The sequence below is a fragment of the Stenella coeruleoalba genome (assembly GCF_951394435.1).
Source record: "Stenella coeruleoalba genome assembly, chromosome: 16".
Taxonomy (NCBI): Eukaryota; Metazoa; Chordata; class Mammalia; order Artiodactyla; family Delphinidae; genus Stenella; species Stenella coeruleoalba.
Genome location: NC_137162.1, coordinates 63,976,948 through 64,002,570, shown reverse-complemented (window position 1 = coordinate 64,002,570; position 25,623 = coordinate 63,976,948). Strand labels below are relative to the sequence as shown.

At 40.8% G+C, this 25,623-nt stretch overlaps 2 protein-coding genes, 1 long non-coding RNA gene and 1 pseudogene across 6 annotated transcripts in view; 1 reads left to right on the top strand and 3 right to left on the bottom strand.

Moving 5' to 3' along the window:
* The window catches only part of CTNNA3 (catenin alpha 3), a 1,677,393-nt gene extending 1,663,239 nt beyond the window's left edge, over positions 1-14,154 (bottom strand). For 2 of the 3 annotated variants that reach the window (XM_079899786.1, XM_079899790.1), the window contains exons 1-2: positions 13,948-14,154; positions 13,058-13,183 (exon numbers count right to left, since the gene is read on the bottom strand). The gene's annotated coding sequence lies outside the window, so the exon portion shown is untranslated. Of the gene's footprint in view, positions 1-13,057; positions 13,224-13,947 lie in introns of those variants that run through there. The other variant, XM_079899787.1, reaches the window with a different exon arrangement.
* Positions 14,155-14,364: 210 nt separating this feature from the next.
* LOC307175287 (ferritin light chain-like) lies at positions 14,365-15,270 on the bottom strand (annotated as a pseudogene). The gene has a single exon. The product of its transcript is annotated as a ferritin light chain-like (transcript).
* Positions 15,271-15,342: 72 nt separating this feature from the next.
* Positions 15,343-22,195, top strand: LOC307175288. The gene is made up of 3 exons (XR_013824288.1): positions 15,343-15,394; positions 16,034-16,129; positions 22,023-22,195. It is a non-coding gene; the product is annotated as an uncharacterized lncRNA (long non-coding RNA).
* The window catches only part of DNAJC12 (DnaJ heat shock protein family (Hsp40) member C12), a 33,728-nt gene continuing 29,646 nt past the window's right edge, over positions 21,542-25,623 (bottom strand). Inside the window, exon 5 of the mRNA XM_079900260.1 lies at positions 21,542-22,087. Within this exon, the coding sequence (XP_079756386.1) occupies positions 21,993-22,087 (95 nt within the window). The 3' untranslated portion in view covers positions 21,542-21,992. The remainder of the gene's footprint in view (positions 22,088-25,623) is intronic.

Genomic DNA, 25,623 nt, shown 5'->3' with positions numbered 1-25,623 from the left:
AAGTATTTATCTTCCAGATGTTAAGATACATACATCAGTGGAGAAAGACTGTCAGTGTTTTAAAATAACATGTATTAGGATGTTGGAGCACAGAAATGCCACACTTTTTGGTACACACCTCTACTACAGAGATCAGCAAACATTTTCTATGAAAGGTCAGCTAGTAGATATTTCAGGCTTTGCAGGTCATGTGGTTTCTGTTGCAACTACTCAACTTTGCCTTTGTAACATGAAAGAAGCCATAAACAAATGAGTGTGGCCAAGTTCCAACAAAACTTTATTTACACAAGCAGGCAGAAGGCTGGATTTGGCCCACAGGCTGTAGTTCACCAATCCCTGTTCTACAGGACTCTTCCCAGTATAATAAAAAAAAAGTTTTTCCAAGTTATAATTGTTAAGATACAATTATTTGGGACATTGTTAAGAGGCTGGTTAACATTTTACTCGTTCTTTCCAGTTTATACGTATCTATGATATCTTACAATTTCCATTAACATAAAGATATCAAGAAAGGACATCAGTAATATATGCATGAGACAAAAGTGGGAGTGAATGCTTTCTAAGATCATTTCCTCTCAATACATCAGAATGACCCAGAACCTTCACAGCAAAGTGAATCAGTTATACATATACATATATCCACTCTTCTTTAGATTCTTTTTCTATATAGGTCATTATAGAGTATTGAGTAGAGTTCCCTGTGCTATACAGTAGGTCCTTTTTCGTTTTCTATTTTTTATATAGTAGTGTTACATGTCAATCCCAGTCTCCCAGTTTATCCCTCTCCCCTGCCCTTTCCCCTCTGGTAACCATAAGTTTGTTTTTTACATCTGTGCCAAATCCTTATTGATGACCATTAAAGTTGTTTCCAATCTTTTGATTTTACCAAAGAAAAAAAGAAAAAAGTGCTTCGAAGAAAATCTTGTATATATGACATTTTCTAAAGGAGGGATCTTAATCCCAGTTATCCATTTTCATGTACAATTGAGAGAAAGCGATCAGCCCTTTGTGCAAGTAACAGGAACTGGCTTCAAGAAATCAAACAGTTCTAAAAACATAGTCTAACCTCAATAAAGCTGAAAAATAAATTTTAAAAAAAAGGTATAGTCTACGCAAATACCCTAGAAAGAAAGGGGAAGCCTCCACTCTGCTAATCTATTCCATTTCCAGGGGAAAGGAAGGGCTAGAAGTAAAAGTACTCATTTATCTTCTGACATCTCAAATGAGTCAATTCTTGGAAATTTTCCCTTCCCTTCCCCCTTCTGTCTCCCCTCTCCTCTGCTTAGCTCCATATTGTCCCCAGTAATTACTGGGCTTCCTGGAATTTTTATTAACAATTCAAGATGCTCCAAGAGTAATTTCTGTGACCACAGTCTCTGCTAACTCAGTGCTCTCTGGGGACAGTGCTCACTGCCTCTGGCTCATAAAAAGGACAACAAAGTCTGGAGTTACAAAGAATGCAGGTCTGAACCTTCCCTGCAGAATGACCATGGTTATTTGTAAGGCAAGGGAGTGATGAGAGGTCCACCAGACCCACTCTCAGCTCCTGTTTCTACTTGTAGAAACTTTCAGGGGTAAGATGGATGACTTGAGGAATTTTTTTCAGTACCTACATTAATATCATGGCACAGTCCCAACTACTTTGCAAGACTGACTTGAGGGTGGATTCACTGTAGAAACAAATTTATTTCTTAAATGATGGCAAAGAGGTTCAGAGACACTCTTATCTATTGCTTTTCCTGGTCTTGCTTTGGCCATGAAAATTTGCCAGTATATCGTTCAAATCTACTTGTGACAATTTGATTTTGCTTCTCGTTCATCCAGGCTTGAAAAATGACCACAGCTCAGGCAGATTGATGCTTCCCGGCCACTCGTTTCTAACATGTATTAATACATCAGCACCACCTTCGAGTAGTACATCTTTCTAAATTATTCTTTGTTTTTATCCCCAGTGCTTTTTAAGCTTCGTTAAAAAAATAAACCTCTAACCATTTTTCTCAAGATTGTCTCTATAAAACACCCAACCTGCCACTGACTAGGCTATATCTTCATATTTCAATTTTTTAGTTGCTCTTTTTTATTATCTGTTACTATTACTATAGCATTCTCATTGAGGGGAGTATTTGGCTACTGAGGAAATAAGGAGAGGTTTTCATCTGTCAAAAACCAAAATTCGGGCTTCCCTGGTGGCGCAGTGGTTGAGGGTCCGCCTGCCAGTGCAGGGGACACGGGCTCATGCCCCGGTCCGCGAAGATCCCACGTGCCGAAGAGCGGCTGGGCCCGTGAGCCATGGCCACTGAGCCTGCGCGTCTGAAGCCTGTGCTCCGCAACGGGAGGGGCCGCAGCAGTGAGAGGCCCGCGGACCGCCAAAAAAAAAAAAAAAAAAAAAAAAAAAAAAAAAAAAATTCAACTGTGTAAATTTGAAGATCTAAGTGGCTTTCTTCAACAATTCTTGAATCAGGCAGCATCCCATCTAGTAAATAGAAAGGCTCTGAGACGTTGTACAAAAATGGAAGGTTTTTACAGGCAGAATGGGGTGGGACAAAAAGTTAATAGCAAAAGAAAAGATTGTTTCAGTCCAGGCTGACTTCTTTGGGGGGAAGGGAACGGTAGGAGTCTTTGTCACACAGGTTACCTCAGTAGGGCTGATGAGGAAATTTCAGATTGACTGTTCAAAAGGACACACTTCTGGGAGGAGTTGAAACTGCAATTAAGTCTTGCTGTTTCAGGGACAAATGACTTCATTTGGAGCCTTTTTTTTTTTTTTTGCGGTACACGGGCCTCTCACTGTTGTGGCCTCTCCCGTTGCGGAGCACAGGCTCCGGACACGCAGGCTCAGCGGCCATGGCTCATGGGCCCAGCCGCTCCGCGGCACGTGGGATCTTCCCAGACCGGGGCACGAACCCGTGTCCCCTGCATCGGCAGGCGGACTCTCAACCACTGCGCCATCAGGGAAGCCCAAGGGGCCTCTTTTTTTTAAACACATCTTTTCTGCTAAAGCCCACCACATAGCTATAACATTTCCCAGTTATGACTCTTCTGCAATGTCACAGGTTCTCGTGGGTATTATATGTGAAAAAAATGATAAAAGTATCAAAATGCTATATCTGTTCTAAAATGTAGGTTTTATTATTCAGGTATGGTGAGGACAACAGATCCGGAGATTACCACTGAAAAGATAATTTGTTATTTGCAGTGTTGACTGACAAGAAATGCACAAGGTGAGAGTTGTGAATTGTTTTATTGGGAGCCAAATGAGGACTCTGGCCTGGGAGACAGCCTCTCAGAGAGCTCTGAGGTACGGCTCCAAAGAGGGCAAGGGGAAGATCAATATTATATATGAGTTTAGTGAAGGGAGATACGTGTAGTCAAGCACACATCTAAGCAGAAGGTTGCTGCTAGTTATGAGGAGCAAATGTCTCCATTAATGATTTTAGTGCTTTTCTAGATATGAGAAGATGCAAGAAATTGGGCTCATAAAATCTGAAAATATCTAACTATCTGAATGCCTGTTCTGCCAGTTTTTCCCAGAGCACAGAGTGCCTCATTCCTGAACTCCTTTCAGGGTATGTTGAAGCTCAGCAACTGCAGTGGCTTATGACCTAATCCTTGGAAAGGCAGATGGCAAGTGACGATTTTTAGTTGGCAACAGTTACCAAAGGGAGGAGTCATACCAAGCCATTGGGGATGGGGGTGGGGCAATGCTGGGAAGCTCTGGGTCTGTCCAGAGTAGAGGAAGCATGGGGGAAATGTGGGCTAGTCTCTACTTTGATTTCTGTGAGAAGGAGCTGGTGAGGCAGGGTAAATAGGTTTAGGATTGGCTAGTTTGAATGATTTCAGCAGGCTCCTGGGTGTATAAGGGTTGTTCCTAGTTGCCTGGTATCTGGCCCTCGAGTGATGAAGACCTGGGAATAGTGGCCCTGAGGTGGTAGGGGTGTGGGCTGAGGGTTGGTTCATTTGCATGAACTGCAGGTGAGAGGCATGCCTGCAGGTGAGATGCTTACTGTCTCCAGGAATTGGCTAGCCTGGGAGGGACAGTCTCTCCAGGGTTAGTAAGGCCCTAGATGTCAAAGCCTCAGAAATACAGAAAATAAAAGTATATAAGTATCGGTAAGTATCTCAGCAAGAAACAGAAGGCACACTCAATTTATGGCAATTCTATATGGGTTTAGTAAAAAAGACTATTTTCAAAGGTATGGAGAGGGTATAGAAAACCCACAAGGGACAGCAAAGTGGTGCAAATAAAGAATGTCCCTTGCCATCCCATTCTACAAGGATTAAGTCAGTAGCCACTGCAGTCACTGACCTACAAGGACACCCTGAAAGGAATTCAGGACTCAGGACAGGATGAGGCACTCTGTGCTTTGGGAAAACAGGCAAAACAGGCCCTTAGACAGTTATATTTCAGGAAAAAATTTTATGAACCCGGATTCTTGCATCTTCCCATACTTAGAAAAGCACAAAAATAATTAACTGAGATATCTGTTCCCCATGACTAGCAGCAACCTTCTACTGAGATGTGTGCTGAGCTGTACCTACTCCTTAGCCAAAATCACATATATATTGGCCTCTCCCCTTACCTCTTCAGAGCAGTTCCTCAGAGCTCTCTGAGAGGTTGTCCCCCAGGCTGTAGTCCTCAGTAAGTCCCCAAGTAAAACTGAAACTCACAGTCCTCACGTTGTGCCTTTTATAAGGAGGCGGAGTGGCCACCGGAACCCAGAAGAGAGTTCTGAGGAGAGGGCTGCTCCAGAGGAGTCGTGCACGGTGATCCTGCAGGGAGAGGGCTGGACCTGCTCACTCTTCTCCCTCCCGCTACTCTCTGACTGGGCCTCCCCATTGGCCAAACGCCACTGATCAGTCTCTGCAGCTGAAAACAGGACAGAGAGTGGGTCTGAAGGGGGAAATGGAGATAGCCAGGACCCTGCCTTACATAAAACTTGGAAAACAGAAAATAAAAATAATTATTCATAACTGAGTACCTTAACACACCAACTTTATCACTTTATCTATTTCTTTCCTGTTCTATGTGTATATAGTTTAATACATAGTTGCATTTAAAATTAAATCACTATTTCAAACACAGACAGATACACAGGAAATAATACAGTATTAAAAAACAAAATTCAACTGAGTAGATTTTAAAGATTTAATTGGCTTTATTGCACAATTCATGAATTGGGCAGCACCTCATCTAGCAAGTAGAAAGGAGCTCTGAGGAGCTGTACAAAATGGAAGGTTTTTATAGGCAAAGGGGGAAGGGATGAGAAGAGAGTAGATGACCTCATCTTCCTTTGGGGGATGGAAAAGGGTTATGTGGCAGACTACCTCATTCTTCCTGACCAGAGAATTCCGAACTGACTAGTTAAAACTACATTCTGGGGGGAGATTGAATCTGCAACTAGGTTAGGTATTAAGTTTCAGTTTGATGATGTAGGCTTAGCACAGGTGACTCAATTTGTGGCCTGTTGCCTCTTTTTTTAACAATCATATATAGTATATTTTATATTTTTCATTAAAATTATTTCATAAGGTTTTTGCTCTTGTCTTCATAATCATGATTTTTAATGTCTCTCTAACAAACTAAACAGTAACTACATCAAATTTCACAAAGCAATTGTTGCACACTGAGGCTGCTTTCTTTTTTGTTTTTGCTAAACAATAATGTTAAGTAATGATGTGATGTACATCTCTGAGATATAAGCTTTTTTCCACGTTTTATGTTATTTCTTTAGGATCTACATCTCCAAGAATGAGAATATTGAGGCAAAGAATATGAACATTTTTGTGTCTCTAAATACATATTCCTAAACTGCATTGCTAAAGAGCTGTGCCAATGTATAGTGCCACCAATAGTGCATAAGAGAGCTGGAATCACAAAACCCTTATATACATTGAATATTTTCACTTGCAACTTTTATTTTGCTAATTTAACAGGTAAGCACACTCCTCATTTTTATTTGATCTGTTTTTCTTTGATTACTATTACAGTTTCTATGTTTTACCATACATTTGTTTACTAGTTGTACTTGCTGCCCAATTTCTGGCTTTCTAGTGAATCAGCTACTGGTCCCTAAAACTGCTGCTGAAATTGACCCTTAGGGGAATCCCTACTGAAAACAGTCGAGCGTCATGGTGAAAAGATAGCAATTTCAAAGGATAGAGGCTAATGAATTTCAAGCTAAGGGTTATCGTCTTAACATCTACCTTTGGGGTAACTCTATTAGATTATAAGATTTATCCATCCCTGCCCTAGTATCCTCCTTGCCCTGTGTTCCACCGTTTAAAAGAACTTTTTTTGCAAAACTAAATTCAGCCTGAATGACTGCAGTAATTAATCATGTTACTTTCTGGTTTTATTGGCAATATGATGATCCAGCATCTCTCCTGGGAGATATTGGGGGATAGCTGGCCTTGACTGACTGATTCTGAGATACATGTGGGTCTATTATGGTATAGACCATCATCATAATCAATCATCATCATCTTCTTTCTTTCCTTACTTTACAGGCTATTTGAGGAAGTATCTTCCTTGACCCACCAAAATCCAGGGCAGTGAGGGGTTCTTTTTATGTCAGAGATTCTCAAACATTAGAAGAATCACCTATGAGAGATCAGTAAAAACACAATCCCTGCACCTCAATGTTGGAGATTCAGATTCAATAAATATGAGGTGAGCCCAGGAATCTACACTTTTTTAAATGATTGAGATGCAGGGGTGTCTAAAGACCACACTCTGTAAATAAAACACTGGTACAGATCCTTGGGATAGGAAGTGTATCTGTACTGAAAATAGTCAAGATAGAGGCAGAAAAGAGTCTGGAAATGGGGAGGAGGGGGAATGTAGTCCAGTAAGAGGTCCTTCTGGGTCCATTCTCCAAAAGTGTCATTGTGGAGGAAACAGTTCAAATAAGACCAGAATTGGGTGGAGAAGGTAGTCAAAGTGTGGCAACTTTTTTATATTCAAGGGATTCAGTGGTCAACAAAACAACCTGTCCCTATCCTGTTGAAGGTTACCACACAGTGACACTTAATTCATTATTAACATCATTTGGTGATATTTAATTATATTTTCAGTATTACTCCTCCCTACACCCTATTTCCTAACATGCTAAAATGTATCTCTAAGCTTCTGCATCAATCCTACCTATGACCACAAAGTTTCAGATAACCAGTGGTCCTTGGCGTGCGCACACGCACACACACACACACACACACACACACACACACACACACTCCCTTTGTGAACAAAGTGTTTCTCTTCCACACAGCATTGACATCAGCATACTGGCCTGAGCAACTTTCAGAATTGCTGGATTGCTTAAGATTTCTTCTAGGTTTTATTCATGAAATGTCTGTGGTGGACAAGGATACCAGCCGACCACACTGTAGAGGTGCAGAGGCAAAGAAACAACCAGATCTGGATTCTTTTTGCAACATCACAGCAACTAACAAGTGCTTTTTTTGGGGGGTGGGGGGGGGAACCCTTCTCCTACTACTAGCCCAAGGCTGCCATCTTGTGGCCATCTGAGGAATGGTGACACAAGCTTGCAGATTTTAAGAACTTTTTTTAAGGGAACCATGTGAATATATTGATGGAAGAAAAGTCTTAACACTTTCTTGTCATACCTTCCATCAATTTTTAGCTTAGATAGAACTTACTTTGGATAATTTTGAAAATAGAATAGAAAAAAATTCTACTCAGAGACGCACAGAAATTTAGAATAGAAAAGATCTTAGAAATCACCTTATAAAGAAATAGCCACACTTTTTGTAAAACTAGTTCACCAAAATGCCAAAGTCTTGACGTATCTACCACTCTGCCAAAATTGCTAGAAACCAGATTACACATTTTTCACACAGTAACTGTGCACTGTGAAATTCCCCTTTATCCTGAAATGAAACCACTCCTAAAGAAAGATCTCATTTGATACTCATTGCAGAAACCAACCTGCCTGTGTTTGAAGTGCTCTCCCTGACTCATTTTTCTTCAGGGCTTCAACAATACGTGCATATCTGCGGTTCTGATGTCTTCCCTTAAGCAAACAAACGTCCTTCTTTCCAAGCCCTTGTTAAACACCTACAGTACTGTGTCACTTTCTTGTTTCCTCTCTGAAACTAGTTGTAAGGCTTAACTCTCATCATTGAAAAGCACAAAACTTCAACCCAAAAGATATCTACCCTGGTGGCGCAGTGGTTAAGAATCTGCCTGCCAATGCAGGGGACGCAGGTTCGATCCCTGGTCCGGGAAGATCCAACATGCCACGGAGCAACTAAGCCCGTGTACCACAACTACTGAGCCTGCGCGCCTAGAGCCCGTGCTCCGCAACAAAAGAAGCCACCGCAATGAGAAGCCCGCGCACTGCAACGAAGAGTAGCCCCTGCTCGCCGCAACTAGAGAAATCCTGCATGTAGCAACACCCAGCATAACCAAAAATTAAAAAAAAAAAAATCTACCCTGGGCAAGCACTTTAGTTGTCCTCAGCACAGTTTTGGGCATTGTACCAAATGCACAAGCAATGTCAGAGCTCAGTGAGTTGGAAGCCCCGGTGGGGAGGGAGGCTCTCAGAGACTGACTGCCAAATAGAAGATCAGTCCCTAGCAGAACTCAGAGTAAAGAGTTAAAGGTTACATGCAAACAAATGGCTTTTTCTCTAGCTCTCTGAAAGAGAATTTTTATCATAGATTTGTATAAGATTATCACAAATACAGTGTCGTTGTACCAAGCTACTTTTGTTGGTCTACTGTGCATGAGGTCAGGGACTCAGTGAGGGGATCCAGTGGTGAACAAGACAGGTCCTGTTTCAAGAAGTTCACAATCTTGTAGTAGCGATAGACAGTAACCAATAACAAGCAGGTGATGCACGCTACAGTAGGCACAGATTGGTTCAGATGATGTAGGAGCACCTGAGCCAACGTAGGGCAAGCAAGGAAGGCTTCCTGGTGTAACCCAACCCCCTCACTTTACTGAGGAGAAAATAAATCTTTTGTATTGAATGGCTTGCCCAATGTCTCTGAGTTAGAAAACGGCAGATCCAAGATCAAAAGCCAAGTCTGTGACCCCAGGAAGGAACTAACAGAGGCCCAGAGGACCTTGGCTTATTCAGGAAATTCTAGGGGTCTTGTGGGGCTGTGTAGTTTTGTGCGGTGGTTTATGCATTTGTCTAGTTTTCTTCTAATCCCACCTTCCTTACTTCTACCTCAACCTCTCCCTCTTATTTAGATTTTCAGTTCTCTGTCATTGTCCTTATTCAAAGTAACAGAATATCATGTCCAAGATGGACCTATCTGAAGATGTTTAGATTATGATGTGGCAGAAGAGGAAGCAAAGAAGAAAAGAAGAGTTTAAGTTATGTAGTTACTATTTTAACTTTTTATTATGGAGTACATTAGTTTCCTAGGGCTGCTAAAACAAAGAACCACAAACTGGGTAACTTGACCAACAAACATTTATTGCCCCACAGTTCCGGAGGCCAGAAATCAAGGTCTTGTTAGGATCATGCTCCCTGTGAAGACTCAAGAGGAGCATCCTTCCTCGCCTCTTACTAGTCTGGCGGTAGCCATCAATCCTTGGGTTTCTTGGCATCTAACCACTCTAGTCTCTGCCTCCGCCAGTCACATGGAACTTCCCCTGTGTGTCTCTGTCCAAATTCCCCCCTTCCTGTTTTATTCCACCTTCAGTGATATACAACTGACATATAACACTATGAAAGTTTAAGGTGTACAACATGTTGATTTGATACACTTATATGCTGCAAAATGATTACCACCACACCATTAGCTAACATTGATACCTCCATTGCCTCACATACTTGCCATTTCTTTTCTGTGGTGAGAACATTTGAGATCTACTTTTGTATACTTTCAAGTATATAATACAGTATTATTAACTATAATCACCACGCTATACCTTGGGTCCTCAGAACTTATTTGTCGTATAGCTGGAAGTTTGTACCCTTTGACCAACATTTCCCTATTTCCCCTATCCTGGTAAACCACTGTTCTATTCTCTGTTCTATGATTTTTGGCTTTTGGGGGTTCCATGCAAAAGTGATACCATACAGCATTTGTCTTCCGCTGATTTATTTCGCTTAGCATAATGCCCTCAAGATGCATCCATGTTGACACAAATGACAGGAGTTCCTTCTTTCTCGTGGCTGAATAGTATTCCACTGTGTATATATACCACATCTACTTTATCCATTCATCTGTTGACAGACACTTAGATTGTTTCCACATCTTGGCTATTATGAATAAATAGGTAATGAACATGGGAGTGCAGATATCTCTTCAAGATCCTGTTTTCGTTTCCTTTGGATATATACCCAGAAGTGAGCTTGCTAGATTATATAGCAGTTCTATTTTTAATTTTTTGAGGAACCCCATACTGTTTTCCATAGTGGCTGCACAAATTTGCATTCCATTTACAGTGCACAAGCGTTCCCTTTTCTCTGCATCTTCACCAACACTTGTTATCTCGGGGTTTTGTTTGTTTTTTGATGATACTCATTCTAAGAGGTGTAAGGTGGTATCTCGTTGTGGTTTTGATTTGCATTTCCCTGATGATTAGGGATGCTGAGCATCTTTTCATGTACCGGTTGGCCATCTTTATGTCTTCTTTGGAAAAATGTCTATTCTGGTCATCTGACCATTTTTTAATGGAATTATTTGGTTTTCTGCTGTTGAGTTGTATGAATTTTTTATATATTTTGGATATTAACCCCTTATCAGGTATATTATTTACAAATATTTTTCACCCACTCCATAGGTTGCCTTTTAATCTTGTTGATTGTTTCTTTTGCTGTGCATAAGCTTTTAAGTTTGTTGTTGTCCCACTTACTAATATTTGCTTTTGTTGCTTGTTCTTTTGGTGTCATATTCAAAAAATTATTGCCAAGACCAATGTCAAGGAGCTTACCACCTATGTTTTCTCCTAGGAGTTTTATGGTTTCAGGTCTTATGTTTTAGTCTTTAATCCATTTTAAATTAATCGTTTAAGCAGTATAAAATACAGGTCCAACTGTATTCTGCATGTGGTTAGCTAGTTTTCCCAACACGATTTATTTCAATAGATAAGACTATCCTTTCCCTGTTGAGTATTCTTGGTTCCCTTGTCAAATATTAGTTGACTGTTTAAGTTTCCCCCTTCTTATAAAAACACCAGTCATACTGGATTAGGGCCCACCCTAATAACCTCATCTTAACTTGATTACATTTGAAAAGACCCTATTTCCAAATAAGGTCACATTCAGAGGTACCAGGAGTTAGGACTTCAGCATATCTTTTTGAAAGACACAATTCAACAAATAGCATGGAGTATTTTGAATATTATATATATGCAAGCATACAGAGAATTAGAGAGTCTAATATAATGAACCCTTATGTACCTATCACCCAGGTTCAACAATAACCAATTCATAGACAATCTTGTTTCATCTGTACCTCAATTCCCCTCACTGCTATGTAATTTTGAAGCAAATCCCAGACTTCATATCAATTCATCTATAAATATCCGATGCATCTCTAAAGATTAAGACTTTCATTTTAACATGACCACAATACCATTATTACACCTAAAAATGTCAATCATTAATATCCAGTCAGTGTTCAAATTTCCAATCATCTCATAAATTGTCTCAGGTTGGATAAGCAACAAGGTCCTACTGTACAGCACAGAGAACTATATTCAATATCCTGAGATAAGCCATAATGGAAAAGAATATAAAAAAGAACATATATATATATATATGTGTATAATTGAGTCAATTTTCTATACAGCAGAAATTAACTCAACATCGTAAATCAACTATACTTCAAAAAAAATGTCTTAGGTTTCTAACACTTTGTTTAATCAGGATCCAAATAAAAACCTCAGAGTCATTGACATTTAAATGGATTAACAATCTCAGCATCTTTATTCTCCCTCTGGTTGGTTGAGCACCAGATGGTTTTGAATATGTAAAGGGCACTCTGAATTTTAAGTGGATGGAGAAAGATGTTGGCAGGAGGGAGAAGGGAGTAGAAAGACAGCAGGGGAGGGGAAAGGTGGAGGGTGAGGTTCTAGAAGCAGGTTGTAGATTCAGGGGTACAAGGCTGGGGTGAAAGGAGCCCGGGGGGTAGGAGGAAGTGGCTCAAATAGTGGCAGAGAGTGGCTAGCAGACAAACTTTTAAGAACAAGGAGGTCTAGTAAATCACTTTATATATAATACTTTACACATCAGCCACCCAGAAATTTTCTTGCTAAACACACAAAGTACTGTCAAGCCTCCAAGCTGTTTCTTCCACTAAAAATACCCTCTCCCACTTCTATCCCAGCCCTTCAACCTGGAAAACTCCTGCACATCCTTCAACACTCAGCTCAGATATCCCACGTGTGTGAAGACCTCTCTGATCCCTCCCCCTCAAAGTTGGCTTACTCCATTATTTACCACTCCATAAGGCTTTGGACATACCTCTACTACAACACTCCTCAAATTGCACTCTCATTATCTATGCTCATAGCTGAGTCTCCCACGAAACTGTGGGCTCTTTGAGTGGACTGGCAATGTTGATTCATCTTTGTATCCTGAGTCTCTAGCACCATGCCTGGCACAAAGACAGCATTCAATAAATGCTTACTGAATGAAAAAAAAATTAAAGGAGGAGAGAGAAAAGAAAAAAGGGAAGGGAAAGCAAAGAAAAGATCAAAAGAAGAGAAGAAAGAAGAAACAGAGGCAAGAAAGGAGGACATACACAAGGCAAACAACTGACCTTGCAAGGCAGAACTAGACAGCTTGATTTCAAGGTCACAACATCAAGGCCAAACGAGGCTTTCCTGAGTGTTTCCTTGGCTAGCACAGCATTTTTTAAATTTTGACTTAGTAATCAAAATTTAAGAATCACATAAAAATCCAGATGTCTAGCTTCTTCAACAAAAATAGAACAATCTATCCTAGGCTGGGCTTAGCCTCCTCCATGGTAACATTGGCTGTATCTAAACATGCTTTTCTCAGATTACCACAGTCACCAGCACTCCCAGTTGTCGTCCCAGCATGGATATGGAGTATCACTGGCCACTTACCATTGCCCTTGTGCTTTTGATTCTCTTATAACTCGTCTACTTCATTCACTTACTTCGCCTGCTTGGCTCATTTAAACATTAGAGTCTATCAACCTTGTCCCACGTAATCTGCTTCATCTAGATGCTCTGTGGTCACAAAAAAATAATTATAGTAATAATTATTCTAGAGCTGTACTGTCCAATAGAACCTGCTGAGATGGTAGAAATGTTCTGTAATCTGCAGTGTCCAATACTGTAACCACTAGCCACATGTGACTCTTGAGCTCTTGAAATACGGCTAGTGTGACTGAAGAACTGAATTTCTAATGTTATTTCATTTTAATTAATTTAGTTTTAATTTTAATAGCCACACATGGCTAGAGGCTACTAAATTAAAGATGCAGTTCTAGGGCAGTGCTTCTCAAGATTTAACGTATATAGAAATACCTGGGGATCTTGTGAAAACACAGATTACAATTTAGCACATCCAGAGTGAGGCCCAAGATTCTGAATGTCTAACAAATTCCCAGGAGATGCTGATGATTCTGGGGTTTGGACCACACTTTGGGGAGGAAGATTCTAGAACGGTGCTGCTCAAACTTTAGCATGCATAAGAATCCCCTAGAGATTCCAGAAAGATTCCAAAACAGATTCCTGGGCCTTGCCCCTCATAGTTTCTGATTGAGTAGGTTTGGGGTGGGGTCCAATAATTTGTAATGAGCACCTGGGTGATGCTGGAGTACCATTTTAGAGAATGGGATGCTGTTGGAAAAAAATCTTTTTATTCACCCTCTGATTTTCTTTCCCAATCGTTACTATTAATAGTTAATATTTGTGTCCTTTAATAAAGGTAGTTACTATCCCATTTTACTGATGAGGAAACTGAGGCACAGGGAGATTAATGAACTTACCTAAGGTTACCCTGATGGTAATTGCTGTCTCCAGAGCCACCTTCTTAACCACACACTTCACACCATGGAAGATGTCACCATGGATGTCTGCCAGTGTACTGTCCTTGCCTTGATGCAAAGACTCCCTAATTCCTTGAATTTAAACCAGAAGAGAAGAATCAAATCCAGAGCAGTCTGCTTTTGAGTCCCAATTTTCCTGCTTTTGTTTCACATCTCCTCATTTTACAAGGCAGGAAATGGGTTCTGAGAAGTAGAAGTAAAGGACTTGCCTGAGGCCACATAGCTAATCATTTCACTTTAAGCATTATCTGGTAAACGACCTTCACGTGGGCTTCTTCCCCTCCCCCCCCCAAAAGCTTTATTGTTTCCATTTGGTCGAAGGCTTGGGAGAGGGCTGCAGGATGTTTAAAAAGCTGTCTAGTGGTTGCAGAGAGGGGCTTCAGAGAGAAGCCCTGACACCAGAGGGACTCCTCAAAGGCCGCTGGGCTTCGGAGGCTCCTAGTGGGGCTTGAGGGTGAGTCTTTGGAAGAGATACTCGCCTAGCCCCGCCTGGGGACCAGCCACCCTGCAGAGGCTGGTCAGGTGGCTGCCATCTTCTTGATGAGTTTCACTTGCCCATCTAGGAGGCGGCTCTCCAGGAAGTCACAGAGGTGGAAGTCTGCGCGGGCAGACCATGAGTATGGTGGCTTCCATTGCGTCCTGGGTTTTACCCCATTCATCTTGAGATGGCTTCTACACATCCTGGAAGGGCTTGCGGAAGCCGCACTAGTTTTGTATTTCCAAGAGAGGCTTGACACCTCGCGCTTCTCCTCAGCCAATTCCTGTAAAAGGTGTCCCACGCCCTCCAGAGCCACATGGTGGAGGTGGAAATAGAAGCCCAGAGAGAGGTAGGTGTAGGAGGCACGCAGATGCATGTTGACCAGGCGGTTGACGACAGCCTCTACCTCCGCGGAATAATTCTGAAGAATATGGGCGCTCATGGTTGATCAATAATAAAGAGTTAAGCTCAAAAAATGGTGTTGGCCAATCCCGGTGGCCGAGGATAGCTGAGGGCTGATTCTGAAGGTTGCAACTGGAAAGAAGTTTAGAGGGTGGTTGGGGCCTGGAGCAAGGGGCGTCACCGGGTCGGTTCAGTCCAAACAGTGTTGAAGCAAGCGACACATCCGCGGGACCTCAGAGCCCACTGCTGGGCTTCTATTTCTAAACGTCTCTATACCACATTTCTATTGCTTTCACACAGATGGAATTCCTAAAACTGAGCACTTTTAGCTAGTCGCTAGTGGTGGAGACACATCACCCCCCTCCACACACTCAACCCCCAGAATCCTGTGCGTCATCAGTCCATGCGTTCCTCCGCAGCCCCGCCCCTCCAACCCGCCCCCAGTTGGCAGAAGAAAGGCATTGGGGTGAGGCCAAAGTGAGAGAGGAGGTGGACGGGAGGAGAGAGGTAGGTCGGTGCTCCCAGTCAAGCCGGGAAGTCAAGATCTTTGACCAGTAGGTTAGGGGGCGAGTCCTAGCCGCTGGGGAACTGTTGAAAACCGTGAGAACCAGCCTCAGAAACAGGACCCGGAGGAGGCCTTTCTTCCCGCCGACAGACGCTCAGCGCCCGTCAGCGGCAGCAGGGGGCGCTCCAAGCGGCCTCGTGGGCTGGAGATGAGAGCCAGAGAGAACCCTGGCGAAGGCTAGGCGGTAGCTGCCACTCATAGACCTGTTTGGGAGCCCAAATGAAGTTCTTCTGGGGCCGTGGGGAGCCCCTGAAATAATTGGTGGCACGGAAAGGAGAGCTCTGGTCTCCTGTATACAGGTAGAGACATCAAGACGTTAACCGTTTCACGTATAACCTATTTGTTTAAGCCACGTGGTCCTCAACCACATGGCACTTTAGTGTTACCTGGAGCTGTGAAAACCCAACGCCCTTGGGATTGACACAGAGGCCAATTAAATCAGAACCTCTGGGTTTGGGACCCAGGTAACAGGGGTTTCATGTTCCCCAGGTGGATTCCAAGATTGAGAACACTGGTTTAAAAAAAGTGGGTTTTTTTAATTAAATTTTAAAATCTGTTTTCCATTCTATTGTGGGTTTTAGGATGTAGCAAAAGGTACAAATTCCTCAAGAAAATGGAGTTAGTTGTGACAACAAGACAACAAGATACATGAGAAAATCCTTTGGAAACTGGTAAAGGTAGGAGTTGTTGTTATTATTTATTATCCCTGTTTTAGAGCCTCCTCTGATAGTCTAACAAGCTGGAAAGTATTTAAATATTGTACTATACTCCGAAAACAAATCGCCATTGTCGTCAGAGGCGGGATGCTATCAAGAATGATATCGAACTCAGCTGAATGTAAAAAAGATAATTGAGGTGTTTAAGGCTGTGCATCTAGGTATACACACTTAATTGTAATCTGTCGTTTTCTATCTCAGCCCTTTTACTTAAAAGAACAGTAAGAAAGGAAGAGTTATTAGAAAGAATGATGGGAAAATACACGTCTGCTTTCTCTGCCTTCTCTGTCGTCACTAACCCTTGACTTCTACTTCTGGACTACATACTCCTTATCAGTTTCCATGCTCTCCTGGCTCCCACCCAAGGCCCTAAACAGGCCAACTCTGGACCTGGTCCTGAGCCAAGAGCCTATGTTCTATGAAGAGAAGATTCTTAATTTCAACCACAGGTACAAGAAAGTGAATCAGAGAATTCAAGTGATTTGCCCTAAATCCCACCATCAGTTATAACTAAAAAAAAGAAAAAAAAAAAAAAACAGAAAAAGATCTAGTTCTCCATAAACCTAACCTAGATTCCACTGTGAAAACATTTACTCTTGGCTGCTAATTAATAAAAGAAATCATCATAGCAAAAAACATTGGAAGAAATGAAAGAGCCAGGGTGGGAGGAGAAAGGGTGAGGATGATCTTCCTGTTACAAAATGTTCTCCCACCATGAGGGTAAGAAGACACAGGGAGCTGAGAATAATACTAGAGACACAGCCACACTGATGCATATCACACAACCTGAAATTGAAGGAAATTGAAGCCTTTCTTTGTGAGACATTTCATCATTTTCTCAGTAATTGCATCAGTTTTGTAATTTCTTCCATCACTGACTCCCCAGTAGCCCTGGCATCTTCTCGTCTGTGATGTGGACGTGGCGGGTGATGGTGTTTGCCTCCAGGAAATTAAAGACCCCTCTCAATAACTGCATTAGTCATTGACACTTGCCGCTGTGATTGATCTTGTAACTACCATCAGATCTGGGCACGGAAAGGATATGAAAATTCACAAGCGGGAAAACAACCTTATCTTCCCCTGATGCAGCCCTCTCTTTACAAGAAATATCTGCAAAGTCTTTTTTGCATTTCTAATTTGCTCGTCAAAGGACATGTTTTTGACAGGCTGGTATATGTCCATGGGAGACTGGAAACTGTTTGGGATCATAGGAAATTGTGAATTCTGCCTGGGTTTTCCAGAGTTGCTCTACTGAGTTGCCCTTAAAAGAGCAAAAAATGTTTTAGAATTGTGTTTCAACATTTCGGGACACCCAGAAGACAAGAAGCCATAACACTGAAAAAACACCCTGATCTCGTCCTGTCTCTGTGGAAGGTACCAGAAGAAAAGTATACTCTGATTTTATTACTGCTTTATATCTTGGGCACTCCCTGGGAAGACGGCAGTGGGGGGGCAGCTGGGTAAATTTTTCCATAAGCATAGTGCTTCAAACTGAGCCACTCAACGGAGTCTATCCTAGAGTGAAAAAGACTAAAGACAAGAATCCCAATGAACGCACACTGTTTTCTGGGTTTTCCAATTCAGTGGCCCTAAGATCTCTGAAACTTGCCAAATTGCATCTGTTGTTTGCTTAAGAATATGGTAATCAAATTCTAAATGTACATACATGCTCTTTGATTCATTCCAGTAAGAGGTATTTATCTTACAGGTATACTTCATATATAAGAATACTGTGTGTAAAGCTATTCACTACATTGCTATTTGTGTTTGAAAAAAAAAATGCCTGTAACTAACCTGGAAAGGCTTCAATAGAAGACAAATTAAGTAAATTATGGTTCATCCACACAATGGAAAGCCATGTAGCAGATAAAAAGAACAAGGTAGCACTTCCATATTAAAAATGGAAAAATCTCCAGTACATAGTAACTGAATAAATGGGCGATGCGCAGCAGGGTACTGTTCCCATTTGGGTAAAGAAAAGAACAGAAACACATGTACGGTGTGTAAAGCACAGGATATCTATGGAAGGATAGGCAAGAAACAGTGCCTCTGAGATGGAGAACTGGAGGAAAGGGATTGAGGAGGGAGGGAGGCCACAATTCTGTTAATTGATTATCACAAGGTTTAACACATAAGAATAGTAACTAGTACACGTAGTGCTTACTATGTGCCCAGCATGTTCTAAGCACATTACGTACTTAAACTAATGCAAAGTGCTCCTTTTAAACTATAAGATATTCAGATACCTGTCTTATTAAACTAAATTATCAACTACTTGAGAGCATAAACTTGACTTAAGCATTTTTTATATCCTACACAAACACTGGTACGATATATATCACATAATAATGTTCTCAAGAAATATATGCTTCATTCATTCATTCAATATCAAATATGAGAGAAACTAATTATCTTTACCATTTAGAGCTGACTCAAGAGCTTCATCACCTTTATATAAAATTGTCTTTTCATAATCAGTTTGCTATGCCATGAAGTCAAGCCATAATCCAAAAATAAATGGCTTTGAAAATGTGCTATTACACATATATACAATTGTGGTTGTGCTGGACACACTGGGGCATTCAAACAAATTACTTAAGAAAAGTCCAGTTTTCTTCTTTCTTTTCATTCAAAGAGAAACACTATTTATCAAAGCACAGTCCCCTCCCTTTTTAAACTTTGAGTTCAGGAGAGTATTTAAGAATGAAAGGTCTACTAAGTTAGATGGGATCAAGCAAATAAAGTGCTTAGCACAAGCCTGACCCATCAGAAACCCCTATTCAAGTGACACTATTTCTCATTTCTTATGTGGAGGCTTCAAACATCATGGGAGAGGAAAGTAAACAAGAGCAAGCGCTCAGTCTTGTCAACAATTGGGAAATATGTCTGCGACAAAAGCAGAGCAGATCATGGGAGTGGGAGTGTTTTTCCCCTTGACAAGTCATTAGAAGTCACCAGTGCTGTAAATCAGACAGACTGGGGAAAAAAAGAGAAAAAAATTACAACCTTGATTCTTAGATTGAAAAATTCACTTATTCTATCTGGCATTTATTTGAGTGCCCGCTTGGGTCAGGCAGGCATTATGACAGGCAACTGTAGTCCTAAAGCTCATTTGATTCATTTAATGTGCTATCTCTTTTGCATTTACTTTCTATCTTTGAAATAAAATTTGCAGATATAGTAACAAATCCCATTTTACTGAAGTAGTAAAATGGTGGTAGAAAAATTCTCTAAATGTCTGGCCCTGACTTTTGGATTTGACAAAACAGCAGAACTTCAAATAATATTAAGGGGGCCTTCCCTGGTGGTGCAGTGGTTGAGAGTCCGCCTGCCAATGCAGGGGACACGAGTTTGTGTCCTGGTCTGGGAAGATCCCACATGCCACGGAGCGGCTAGGCCCGTGAGCCATGGCCGCTGAGCCTGCGCGTCCGGAGCCTGTGCTCCGCAACGGGAGAGGCCACAACAGTGAGAAGCCCGCATACCGCAAAAATAATAATAATAATAATAATATTAAGGGAACCAATACAGGGTTGTATTTGTTAAAAAAAAAAAAATGGTTTCATCTATTTTATGGACTGAATTGTGTTCCCCCAAAATTCATTTATTGAAGTCCCAATTCCCAGTACCTCAGAATGTAACCTTATTTGGAGATAAGGTCTTTAAAGAGATGAAGTTAAAGGAGCCTTTTAGGGTGGGGGCCTAATCCAATGTGACTGCTGTCCTTATAAGAAGAAAGGACTTTATGAGGAAAAAGTGGCCATCTGCAAAGCAAGGAGAGAGGCCTCAAAAGAAACCAAATATGCACACACCTTGATCTTGGACTTCTAGCCTCCAGAACTATGAGAAGTATTGTTTAAGGCACCCAGTCTGTGGTATTTTGTTATGGCAGCCCAACAAACCAATACAATCTACTATGATACTATTTCATAAAAGGAAGCACATTTTGGGGGACTTCCCTGGTGGCGAAGTGGTTAAGAATCTGCCTGCCAGTGCAGGGAACACAAGTTCGAGCCCTGGTCCAGGAAGATCCCACATGCCGCGGGGCAACTAAGCTCGTGCGCCACAACTACTGAGCCCATGTGCCACAACTACTGAAGCCCGCGCACCTAGAGCGTGTGCTCTGCAACAAGAGAAGCCACCGCAATGAGAAGCACATGCACTGCGATGAAGAGTAGCCCCTGCTCGCTGCAACTAGAGAAAGCCCACACGCAGCAATGAAGACCCGACAAAGCCAAAAATAAATAAATAAATAGTTTTTTTTTTAAAAAAAGGGACTTCCCTGGTGGTGCAGAGGTTAAGAATCTGCCTGCTAATGCAGGGGACACGAGTTCGAGCCCTGGTCCGGGAAGATCCCACATGCCGCGGAGCAACTAAGCCCGTGTGCCACAAGTACTGAGCCTATGCTCTAGAGCCCATGAGCCACAACTACTGAGCCCACAAGCCACAACTACTGAAGCCCACGTGCCTAGAGCCCGTGCTCCGCAACAAGAGAGGCCACCGCAATGAGAAGCCTGTGCACCACAACAAAGAGTAGCCACCGCTCACTGCAACTAAAGAAAGCCCATGCACAGCAACAAAGACCCAACACAGCCAAAAATAAATAAATAAATAATTTTTTAAAAAAAGCACATTTTAAACCACAAAGGTAGGAAGGACATAATTTTTGAATAATTTTGCTTTTTAAAGAAACTTCCTGGGACTTCACTGGTGGCGCAGTGGTTGAGAATCCGCCTGCCAGTGCAGGGGACACGAGTTCGAGCCCTGGTCCGGGAAGATCCCACATGCCGTGGAGCAACTAAGCCCATACGCCACAGCTACTGACGCCTGCACTCCTAAAGCCCGTGCTCTGCAACAAAAGAAGCCACCGCAATGAGAAGCCCGCACACCACAACAGAGTAGCCCACGCTCGCCGCAACTAGAGAAAGCCCACGCACAGCAACGAAGACCCAACGCAGCCAATAAATAAATAAATAAATAGATTTATTTAAAAAAAAAAACTTCCTATATTTGTATTTTTTTCATTTTGCTATAGGCCAGTGAAAACTCTGTTTTGACCAAGGAACCCCTGCTCTAAAATCATCTTTCTTCTTAATTTTTCATTCACTTGTTTCCAAACAAAAAATAACCATAGACTACACATGGCAAACCTAGTAATTCCAACCTAAAAAGGATGTGTTATGTAACAGGCCCATTTTCATAGTTAGAACATAGTTTATAAGTTTATCACCTGCTATATAATAAATCTTGTAAAAACATTTTCTCAAATGAATAATAACCTTTTAAATTTATAATTATTAAGATTGAAGTAGAAATACTTATTCAAATTATTTTCAAAATACAGTTGAATTATAAATTCATTATGAAGTTTGGGAAAATTATTTATTTTATTCAATGGAGTTTAGACAAGTAATTTCACATTTCATTTTAAATCCAGAGTCAGAAAACATTTCTTGTACATCTAGCACTCATAAAGATCATGGTATATCAATGAAATACTTAAATATAGAGATCGATTTTTAATGGATTTCTATAAATAACATTAACAGGAAAACGCACATAATACAATCTACTCTGGATCTAAGAGCCGTAATTTACTCAAATATTGAAAGAAACTAGTCTGAAAATTTTCTTGTTTAGAAAACATATTGAGAGAACAGGATCAAGGGTGGAGGAATTAATTTGTACTCAGCAATTCACAAACATGACATTTTTAAGATTTGAACAAAGCCTGTATGTTGGCAGCGCAGGGAATGATCTCTCTCTCTCTCTCTTTGTCTCTCTCCCTCCCTCCTTCTCCCTCTCCCCCCTGTGGAGCAGGGACATTTCATATTTCATAGTTTCTGAATTTCCTCAGGAGTTCTGAAGGAGCATCCCCAGACCAGCGGAAACGAAGGTGCCAACAGTTCACATCTGAAAAACCTGTAGAAGAGAGAAGAGAATATTTTAAAATCAGAGGTAGGAAAAGTCAAGCTTATTTATAATAGTAAAACAGCTTGTTGATTAGATTTCATTGCAGTAAGTGAAATGTAAGGGTAAGTCTTTGGTATGAATTAGTAATATCTTACAGAAATGGATAAGCAGACTATTGAATCCTTATGAACAGGAATTGGTTTATATGGATGAGAGGGCCTTACGTGTTTAAATGCTTATTAATAAAAAGATATTTATAGATACTTCCAGTGGTGGGAATTTTGACAATTCATCTGCAAGCAAATTAGAAACTACTTTCAAACAGCTGTCAAAAGTAGCAGGTCAATGGAAAGGATCCCTGGAAATACAAATAATTTATTCCACAGTAGTAAGATTTTTTTTTTAATTCTAATAAACAACTTTGTGGAAAATTAGAGGAAAGGTCATTTTCATTCTCTACTGGAGGAAGTGTAAACTGGCAAAACTTCTAGCAGGCAATTTGGCAATATTTATCAAACTCATTAAAATATATAAACCTTTAAGCCAATAATTCTACTTCTAGAAATGTATCCTAATGAAATAATCATGATGTGCTCAAGGACTTAACTCTAAGGATGTTTATTATGATACCATTTGTAAATGTTTAAAAAATAAAGAAATAGTCTAAATCTTCAGTAATAGAAAATTGGTTAAAAGACTTTGATATAATCATTAACAATGTTTTAATATTTATCATCATAGAAAAATGTTCGTAACATATTGCTAAGTAACTGGTAGTTACGAAACAGTTTAGACAGCATGATCTCATTCATAAATTCATATTTACATGGGTATTTATATAAAATTTTTTTAAGTCTCTAAGTAATTACCCCTAAATGTTAACAGTAACTATTCCTGAAGAGTTGGAATAGATATGATTTTCATTTTTTATACTCTTTTTTTGTTTATCTGTATTTTCCTATTTTTCTGCGATGAACAAGTATGCCTTGTATCATTTTTTACTTTTATAATATTGCTGATGTAAAAGCAGGTTACAGAATAATATATTAAATATGCCTCCATCGATATTTGAAATATTATCTAAATATGTAGTAGGAAAAATATACACAGACTGGTTGACAGTGATTATCCCAGCAAAATAGGATCTGCACTTTCTTTAGAACTATCAGAGAAAAAAATCTAAAGAATTGCCATTTGGGGAAAAAGCAAAAAGGAAATTGTTTCTGACAACCTGTAATTGAAACACACACACAAAATATGTACAGTAATATCCTTTTCATTTTAGGTATACTAACATATCTTAAAATATACCAAAATAACAATAATACATATTTCCCTAAGTGGTAAGACTACAAGTTATTGTATTTTCTTCCTTTTGCTTGACCATATTTTCTCACATTTCTACACTAAATACATGTTATTTCTGTAGTTTGAAAATATGTTTTCGAGTTTGGGTCCACCTAGAAGTAGACCCCAGACAAGAACTTGAATTCAAGTGGCTAACTTGGGGAGTTAGTTGATCCCAGGAGACCCTGGTAGGGAAAGGAACCAAGTTTGTAAAGACCCCTGAGAGTTATTCCACTTGAGGGGTGAAGGCGCTGGGGAATTTAGCCTCCCACTCCCATTCATTATCATCCGATGGCTACACCCAGAGCGTGTTTACTCCCTGGTACTTAACTGCCCGCTCACTGCTGCCAAGCCGGACTCACTGCCGGAGAAAGCACTCTGGTGGGAGCCGTAGGGTTGGCAATGCCCAGAGGATATGTTAGCACATCAACAGCATCTGCTACATTTGTTTTTATTTTACTCCAGGATGTTTGATTCTAGAATTGTATTCATCAGAAGGCACATTTATTGCATATTTAAATGAAAAGAAAGTAAAAGTAAGATTGTCTCGCACATGGGTTTTCAGATGCCATGCTCCTTATTTTCCTGGTTGCAATGAAGAATCAGAAAATCATGGGGACTATTTAATAGAAGCTCATCACAGAAGAGGCATCAAAAGGCAAACTTCAAAGTAAATATCAAGCACTGCTTGAGGAAATTAACAAAAATGCTGAAAAGTTATGTGGGAAGCCACTCAGGGCTTGGTAAAGCTGACATGAATAATATTTCTTAAATGCTGATGTTATAAAAATTTACAGTGCAGTCAAATGAAATTATAAATAATCAGGCAACTGTGCTTTGGCATATGAAACCCTAACTTTAAGGCACTACTCAGAACAGCCAATAATCTCTTAAACAACATTAAGAAAATACTGGTAAATGCAGCTTTCAGCAAAATTGCGTAATTCTTATTCTCCAACAACAGCTTTCAAAACAGTGATCCTCCCTCCTCTCACCCCCTCTGCTTCATTCCTCAACCACAGTAAGAGAATACATTTCACAATGTGAGGGTATCAAAACTGGCATCACAATTTGTTCTGAGTAAATTACAATATATCTACACTGTGGAATATTTATCAGCTGTTCATTCTAATGAGTTCATTCTAAATATAAGGGTCTAAGGAGGAGTCCCATAGTAATAAAAGCTAACGTTAAAAAAGCAATGGCCAGGCTTCCCTGGTGGCACAGTGATTGAGAGTCCGCCTGCCGATGCAGGGGACACGGGTTCGTGCCCCGGTCTGAGAAGATCCCATGTGCCACGGAGAGGCTGGGCCCGTGAGCCATGGCTGCTGAGCCTGCACGTTCGGAGCCTGTGCTCCACAACGGGAGAGGCCACAGCAGTGAAAGGCCTACATACCGCAAAAAAAAAAAAAAAAAAAAAAAAAGCAATGGCCATGTACCAGGTCTAAATATTTTACATATGTTATTTACTTCTCAGAAAGACCTTACAAAAAAAAAAAAAAGGCTTCCCTGGTGGCGTAGTGGTTAAGAATCTACCTGCCAATGCAGGGCACACGGGTTCAATTCCTGGTCCGGGAAGACCCCACATGCCGCCAAGCAACTAATCCCATGCGCCACAACTACTGAGCCTGCGCTCTAGAGCCCATGAGCCAACTACTGAAGCCCGCACACCACAACTACTGAAGCCAGCATGCCTAGAGGCCATGCTCTACAACAAGAGAAGACACCGCAATGAGAAACCCCCGCACCGCAACCAGAGAAAGCCCACACGCAGCAACAAAGATCCAGCACAGCCAAAAAAAAAAAAAAAAAAAGACTTTACAAGGTAGAGGTAGACACAAACATTTTAACTAATATATAGAGATAAGAAAATGCAAATACAGAGAGGTTATCTCACTTGCCCAAGGTCACACAACTCATCAGTGGGAAAAGCTAGGCTCTGGTTCCAGAGTCTGTGCTCTTAGCTACTGTACAACAGAGAGGAATGTGCACAGTATAACCCCATTCTTTATTTGTAAAGCCCTCACAAACGAACATATGCTTATACATGCCTTTGTTAGCATAGACAAACAAAGGCTATGGAAGGAGACACACCTGGGCATCTGCATTGGTTACTTCAGGAAGTAGAAGCAGAGAAGGATGAGACTAGGGTAGACACTAAATTGTTGTCTATATGTGATTCTTTGAATTTTTAATGA